Source organism: Lissotriton helveticus, chromosome 5_1, assembly GCF_964261635.1.
Source record: "Lissotriton helveticus chromosome 5_1, aLisHel1.1, whole genome shotgun sequence".
NCBI classification, from domain to species: domain Eukaryota; kingdom Metazoa; phylum Chordata; class Amphibia; order Caudata; family Salamandridae; genus Lissotriton; species Lissotriton helveticus.
In genome coordinates this window covers 2,069,227,184-2,069,235,684 of record NC_136065.1, presented here as the reverse complement: position 1 = coordinate 2,069,235,684, position 8,501 = coordinate 2,069,227,184, and the positions used below count along the sequence as shown (strand labels likewise).

Below are 8,501 nucleotides of genomic sequence, written 5' to 3'. Positions count from 1 at the left end.
AAGGCAGAAATACCATCCCACATTCAACATTCGGGTCTAAGGTTACAAGAGCACAACTACACAATGATGCACTGTCTAGGAAAAGATCAATATCCTGCTGACTATTTCTCGAGAGTGCCAGTGCAGTGTCCTGGTACCCCTTCTAAGACGGCTGAAGCCTACATAAATTTCATTGTGAAATCAAGCACATTAGCTGCCATTTCATTGAAACAAATTGTCACTGCCACGAGTCAAGATAGTGACATGTTAAAACTGAAAGACATGATAGCCCATCAATCGTGGAACCAGCACTCTCGACCACTCATCAGGTGCAGTGAATACCTAACGTTTAAAAATGTCAAAGATGACTGTCTATTACACAAGAAAGCATTATCCTGAGAGAAAGGAGAATTGTTGTTCTGGCGAGTTTGCAATAATATATAATTGAAGTGGCCAATGAAGGACATTATGGAATCGTTGCCACAAAACAAGCTCTCCGAGACAGAGCCTGGTTTCCTCATTTCGATGAGAGGGTGGAAAGAGAATTAAAGGCCGGTCATTTATGCATCTGCCTTTCATCGAAAACCACCCAACACACCTTATACATCTCAGAGTTGCCAAAGCATGTATGGTAAAGAATTGCTGCTGACTTTTCCAGTCCTCTTGAGAATGGACATAACTCAATGGTGATTGTTGATGAATACTCCCATTTTCCATTGATGGAAGATCTTTCCTCTATCACTCAAGAAGGAATCATTGAAATATTAAATGGCATCTTTCTGACAAGGGGTGCCCCTGGGATTTTAAAATCTGACAATGGCCAACCTTTCAACAGCCGAGAATTCAGACTTTCTCAGTCATCTCAATGTGAAGCATCAGAAGAGCACACCTCTTTGGCCACAGGCCAATGGCCCTGTAGAACATTTCATGAGTTCTTTAAAAAAAGCTGCTCAACATGCTGTGTTGGAGAAGCTCACCTTAAGACTGTCTTGAATTCCACAGTTCGAGCTTACCATTCGACCCCTCACTTGACCACAGGTGATAGCCCTGCAACCTTGATGTTCGGGAGAGCCATGACCACCATGTTACCTCAATGGACCAACAGTCCAGCAAGTACTGAGGAAGATACCTGTACAAAAGAATTGGATCGTAAAAAGGAAATGAAAGCCTATTAAGACAAGCAACGGCATGCAAAAGATGTTACTTTTACTAGAAGAGATCGAGTGCATGTCCGTCAGCCTAGAAAGCGAAAATCTGATGTTCCCTTTAATGCTGAATTCTTGTATGTTGTGACCAGAAAAGGACACATGGTGACTGCCCAATGTCTGGGGAAGTCCATTATGCAAGATTCCTCGCTCTTTTGACATGTGGCTCATCACTCGCCAGGCATTGATGTCAATGTAAAGACTGGGCCTGAACAGGCAGCTGGAGATCCCTTGACTGCTGTTGCTTCCACATCACCAACGCAGCTCACCGACACTTTGACTGCCTGTTCCCAGTTTCCGACGATCAGGAAATGTGATCAGAACACCACAAAGACTCATTAAAGAGATGTAATTTTGTATATAGTTGTAAAAAAATTGATTTTTTTTATTTAACAAAGGGGAAGGTGTAGTGTTGTGTGAATTAGAAATTACTGAACCCTTTTGGCTACTGATGGACTCTGTGGACCTGTGACGTAAGTGTTCAAGCGTAGTGAAGTGAATGCAGGTTGAATGTTGAGTTTGCATTTACATGCTGATGAATGAAGACGTGTAACACTAATCCCTTTGGGCTGTGTACTCATTGGAGAGTAAACAGGCTGGGGAGGACGCTACAGTTTTCAGGAGGAGGGCTAACACCAATAACCGATTACTGACTAAATAAAATACTGATACAGTTTCATGGAATGTCAAATGAAAGCTGAGGGAGATAGGGTGTCTATGAAACTAAACATTTGACCCTTGCTGATTTAATTAAGTGTCCAGACAAGGCATAAAATGCATCACAGACCCACAGAAAACAGACTAAGGCAAAATACAAAGTATAGCATATAATTTAATGGGAGAACATCAAATTCAAAATAGTGTGTGTGGGCGTGCCCCGCTTCATCAGAGTGCATGGGTCCATCCCAAATAATACACTGGGAGAGGGTGGGCGAGGGGAATGACAATGTTGAAATACTTGGAGTGAAAAGAGGGTGAAATACTGCATTGAGGGACAGCACGCTGACCTGTCGTTCCCCCTCGAGATCACAACAATTGACATCCTAATACACCTCCGCAACAAAGGTTTCCCCTGAAATACCAACCATGAAAGGTAAAAAAAGGATTACATATTGAGTTGCTCTTAAAAAGTGCAAGTTACTATAGTAGAAAAGGGGATAACACTATTTATTGGATTAACAAAGTATTAATTTTAATATTTTCTCAATTTATTTTGGATAAAATACATTCCTAATGTTTAGGTCAATGTTTTGACAAAGCAGCACACAGTGAGTCGCATTTCAGCCACCCTTCAGCTGTGTCCCATCTTAAGACTCTACTATTGCCACAATGTCAGGTCTGAAAGAGAAAATCACCAAACAAGCTCTAGAAAATCATTGATTTCTCTGTCACTGTTGAGTCCAGCAGGGCGGATGGTATCAGCATGTGGATCCCTCAGAGGAATGTCATCAGCAGTGTAGCCATCAGGGTCAGCAGGCCCGCCAGCAGGGAGGGCCTTGCCAAGGAGCCGGCGTTGCAGAGACTGCCGAAGCAGCAGGAGTGGGAAACAGAAACCTCGATCCCATTATAGTTCTCTGTGGAGGGGATCGCGCAGCTGAAGGCACTCAGACAGCCTTTCCCCTTTATGCTCAAGCCCACTAGAGGAAAAAGGAAACAAAAAGAGAAATGTCATCAATTCTGACATTACAACAAGGTATTGGTACTGTTCTAAGGGGAAGGGTTAATACGAGGACAACAGGCCGTTGGCTTGGAAAGTTGCTTGAACTGGGGAAGAATCAGTCACATCTGTTGCCTTAGAGTTAGTCGCATCACATTCACTTGTTTCCTCTTACAATATATAATGTGCATTGTCTCTTTGAAAGGCAAGAGTCTGAAGAGATAAAAGTTGCATCTAAATTAATTTCTAAAAAATCAAAGTCATCTTTTGGACCAGAGTGTTTATCTGAAAAAGAAGAGCTGATTAGCATTTTAGAGAAGGACAGCAGTGCCTGTGGATAGAAAGTTTTGGAAAATTAAGTAAGGAATTTAGGAAACAACTGCAAAACGTAAATTCTAACTCTTCATGTTGCAATGTCAAGTAGTATAAGATGAGCGCTCCACAGTTGCTTAAAAAAGGCTACTTTCTGGCTAAGGTCTGCTGTGTCACCTTGTGTTTAGGATTACAAACTTACTCCAGATCATTACAGTCAATAGCTTAAGTCCCGACCATTTCACCTACGAAACATTGATTTCATGTGTGTTGGTCGAATTAGTTCAGACTATAACACCCAAAATGCATTGGACAATCACACAAATGGCCAAGTCTAATACAATGTCCATGGTAACAATGGAGTAGTAGTAACTGAGCTTATAAAGCACCTGGTTACACTAGCCAGTGTGTCCCCATGTTGTACCGCTGAGGAACCCATCCTGGCCTGTTCCTGTGAGGCGCCCACTCCTGGACACCCCAAGGTGAAGCCAGACATCCTTAGCGATTAGGGCCGGTGTGGAGATTAAGCAAGCTATTGCCCAGAGTTGCAGAGTGGGACCCATGATTAGAGTAGGCACCGTGGCGAGAATTATCGGGTCCGCGGACATTGAGCCATTGATGTGGTCATTTGACCTACTTTCCTTAGTGAAGCACAGATCGGGGTTCTTGATTATATCAACAGAAAGTATCACTTCTAATTTAATAAGTTCGGGTACGAACACACACTGTTGTATGTCATAATAAACAACATGTGTAGAGATCTATGACCCCCAAGTGACGTTGTGTCTGGAGATGAGGTCTCAGGTTTGAGCATGACTGTGGGAGTGTGACACTGCTGTGAATGTAGTAGGTGGGCTGCAAGACGAGTGCACGCTAGGAAGTGTGTGCCTGCAGCCAGTCACGCCTGGTGTTGGGGGCAAGTGGCGGGTCAGGGGATGATGGGAAGAACAAAACAAAAAACGTATAAACAAAATAAAACGTACCTGAATCCCACTGCATAGCCCCTCTTCTGGCTCTACTGCAGGCTCAGGCTCCCAGTCTGCCCTGCGGCCAATCCTGATGCTGCACTCACACCATGAGAGCAGCGTCAGGATTGGCCTGAGCGCCCTCGATTTGCTCTCCCAGGGAGACTGGGAGCCTGTGCCTGCTCTCTCCAACCGGGCAACATAGCTGGGTTGGAGAGAGCTGCAGTGTGCATGACAGTTTGGCCAGAATCCGACTGCTGGCCAAACCGCCATGCGCACTAAAGGCAGTGCCCAACACTCCCCCTCAGCGCCTGTCATCCAGTGGCACTGTGCCCAAGACTACAAGGTAGGAGACAAATAAAACGATAATAAACATGGTTTCTTATTTTATTTTTCAAGTTGTGCAGCTGCTGGCAGGCGGGCAATGCTCCTCTGCCATAGCGAAGGAGACGTTCCTCCCTGCCTGCAGCCTATGTAGCTGAGGCAGCAGGATGATGATTGGCTGTCTGCCTGCAGGGCATGGCTGTGAATGGATGATGTGAGAACGCTGACCTAGCATTTGGTCATTACAGACCGTGTACCCGCCTATCTTCTATTTCACTCTCCATTGCTCCCCTCCTCTTTCTGCAACTGCTTCCTGGCATCATCTTTTACACCGTTGTCCAACTCAGCTACTGTTCCTCTGGTCCTTGTTCTATCACAGAATCTATTTTACAACGTACTTGTTGGTGTCTGCCTGTTCCATCAGTCTCTAAGACTCACCACTGTCCCCCAGCACTCATACAGCTTCTACCCATCAAGCTTCAAACCCCATTGCTGCTTTGCCGCCACCCACCGGGGCCCACAGGGCTCACCACTATCCTCCAGCACTCACATGGCTACCATTGTCCTCCAGCACTGACACTGCACCTACCCCTCAAGCTTTAAAACTCATTGCTGCCTTACTGCAAGCATCATGGGAATACAGGACTCACCATTGTCCTCCGACACTCGGACAGCTCCTACCCCTCGAGCTTTAAAACCCATTGATGCGTTACCACCGCCTTCCTGAACCCACAGTGCTCACCACTGACCTCCAGCCCTCACATGGAGTGTACCCTTCTAACTTCATAACCACTTGCCGCCTAACCACCAGCCGCCAGGGAATGGAGGAATTACTGACACGACCAAAGAAGCAACTGCAGCACTGTCTAGAGGACTGTGAATGAGCAATTACAACTGGGACCATAGAAGCAGCTAGCAGCACTGCCTAGAAAACTAAGAATGACAGCGCTGCCTGGCAGCCTAAGAATGAGGAATTACCGATGGGACCAGAGTAGCAGCTAGCAGCACTGCCTAGAGAACTTAGAATGAGGAATTACAGACGGGACTAGAGAAGCAGCTGCAGCACTGTCTAGTGGACTAATAATTAGGAATTTCCAATGAGAAAGCTTGTCAATGGTAAGGGTGAGTGCTATTTCTCTTTTTAAAGAAGTACCCGCCATGATATTCAATAGTGAGCAGCATCAATGTTCCCTTGGAACGAGGTAGACTCTTAGTCATTCGGAATCTAATGTTATTGTTCTGCACTTATCAAAACCATCAACGTGCATGGGATTTTTTTTTCAAGTAAACAGTTAAAATGCCTGTCAATCTCGTCACTCCAGTCAATAGATATTTTGTGAACGTCCAACCATTCAACATTTAGATCTATGGCAAGTTCTCTTCATTATGCCCATTTTCAGTCTCAACAAGGCACAGACTGTACAAGAAACGTACTAAATCTATACCCTAGACTTTGACAAACTAAACAATGGGTTAAGCAAACTGGGATAAGAAAAACGTTAGCAAGCAGAATTATTGCCCAAAGAAATATGGAATAAAACATTTAATTAGGAATGAGGTACATATGAAGCAATAACATAGAGACGGTAGGTGAGAGTCTCTTACTGAGTTAGTACCAGAGATGCATTGGCCATGGGTCCCATTATGCATATGACAGAGGATAGGGTACATGGCTTTGACTGCTCAGCCTAGCTATCCTTGGATAATCTAGAGTATAAAGGAACTAACTTGGTTATCCAATTTGTGGACAATAGTTTCAGATGCATTGGGACCCCTGTGGTAACAAGACCGTAATAAATCTGGTTGCAAAACACAATAATCCATTTATCAGATTGGTTATATGTGTGATGACATCTTCAATGAGCTAAATATTCAGGCCTCTTGTATCAACCAGCACCCTGACAAAAAATCCCTATAATCATCATAAAGTACTTAGTTTATACAATTACTACTCATAGACCAAGTTGCACAGAAGCAACACGTCAAACAAGCATAAAAATTAAAACTGTCTCAGTACCCATAACAATGCACACCACTCCAAACCAAATCAAAAATATATACGCCAAAGTGCGTGAAAGGAATAAAGGTGGGCTCCAAGCAACATTAACATGTACATCTCTATTAAACGGCAAAGAAGCTGTGCGGGAAAACAAAATGCACAATGAGGAACCATAACCTCGGCTACCTCTCGGCACACGGCGTCACTAGGGTTGGTGTCACCCAGTGCGGTAGCTCATGGTGTCACCCCCTCACGACTGGTGTGCAGAGCGCCAGCCCAGGGACAGCTTTATGTGACATGCACAGTTTCAATTTGTGCCCTTCCTTTCAGCTGCCGGAGTACAGAAACATAGCACCCAAAAATTAATAAACGCTCTTTGGGAATGGAAGATTAAGTATTGTATTGTAATTGCATTTATATAGCCCTTACTAGTTACTACTACCCCTGACGAGGCGTCGAAGCACTTTTTCGGCAAGTAGCATTCTACTCCGGGACCAGTAAAACACGTGCAATATAAACAGAAGCTAAATCACATATTTGAAATTCATCCATTGGTCAGAAATTGAGCAGTGCTTTTGACGGTAAAATTAGGGAAATGATTATTACGCCCATAAGTGACACCAGTTGCAATGCTAACTTTTAATTACAACATGGTCTGAGACCCGGAGGGACCACCCACTTAAACCATTGCTTTAGCAGTCGTGGGGCTTGTTTACAAGCCCCTTGCACAGTTGGTACGTCACATTTTCCCATATTAAAAATGGCGCGGCGCAAGGGGCTTGTAAATAAGCCCCATTGGAGTCTTGCTCCCACCAAAATCACTGGAGTCATATTTATGACACTCCACACAGAGGTCAAAGATTGAATGAACATACATACAGCCTAATCTAAATGCATACCTGCTCAAGTATGTTGACCCCAACTGCGCCCTGAGCACTAACTCCGACACATTCCCTTTCGCAGGCGCTAAATTCAAGGCCCGAGCGAGATCAGTTTGCTCGCAGAATGCACTGTAAAAAAAAGACTCGCCCTTTAATATATACACTCCACCCTGTCATTGATTAGAAAGATGCAATCTTGCAGCTAGTGTTTATTTAGTCCTGCTGCTTAGTAGCACGATTGCATCTTGAAGGCTAATAAATATACAGTCTGTACTTTAGCATTAGATAACTAAACGTAAAGCTGTAGAGCATAATACTTCATGCCGAATCTTAAAACAAACCTAATGTCACGAATCATGATAGTTATAAAACAGCATGAGCGTCGCTGTTTACCTTGATGCTGAGTGCGTTGAGAGACACCGACTTTCCATTATCTCGAGAATCGCTGCTCAGGCTCTTCCAGCAGGGTCTCTGCTGTTGGGGAGCTCCTCAGAATGTGTTTTCTCGCAGACGATCTCGGTTTCATGCTCCAACTTGTAAGTTGTCACCTGTGCCCCCCAACACCCCCCCCCCCTCCCGCGGCTGCCCACACAGCGCTACCTCCGCAAGAGTCATATTCTTAATCAAAAGGAAACAGTTCCCACCCTCTGTTAGGCTCCAACCACTGCGATCCTGTCTAACAGGTTGCATCGTCAGCAGGGCTCCCTGTAACTTTAGAGGCACTCACTTTGAGGATGCGCGCGGCAATTCGAAAGGTCTGTCTCGTGGCTGCAACTACTCCCTCAGCAAATGCAGTCCTGGAACCATGAGGCGCAGCAGGTGCACAGATAGTGTCCGTGCCAGTGGCAGTCGAGTCCTACCCCAGCTCCGGCCCGCCGCTTCTGACTGACGCAAGGTCACAATGCAGCACCCAGGATAGTGTGCTGCATGGATAAATACGTGTAAGGTTCCAAAGGCGACGAAACAGATTGCATTGCAAATGCTTGCTTCTTTTGAATTCCTGTTCACCGGTGTTCCAATCTGTTTCCGTGGGTTTTTGCCCTAAACTGACAGTTGAAACGTCAGTACAAATGTTCATGGGACTTGTACAAAAACATGGAAGCTGGTCCTATTCATAGTGCGACTCACCCAACTAGTTCACACCTGATGTGGAGCAGCTCGCGGGTGGCGTGAGCAAGG

The 8,501-nt window shown here is 44.9% G+C and overlaps 1 protein-coding gene across 1 annotated transcript in view; it reads right to left on the bottom strand.

Annotated features, from left to right (window-relative positions):
- Positions 1-2,335: 2,335 nt before the first annotated feature.
- Positions 2,336-8,501, bottom strand: part of LOC144756305 (uncharacterized) — a 57,455-nt gene continuing 51,289 nt past the window's right edge. Inside the window, exon 3 of the mRNA XM_078646001.1 lies at positions 2,336-2,821. Coding sequence (XP_078502127.1) covers positions 2,619-2,821 — 203 coding nt within the window. The 3' untranslated portion in view covers positions 2,336-2,618. The remainder of the gene's footprint in view (positions 2,822-8,501) is intronic.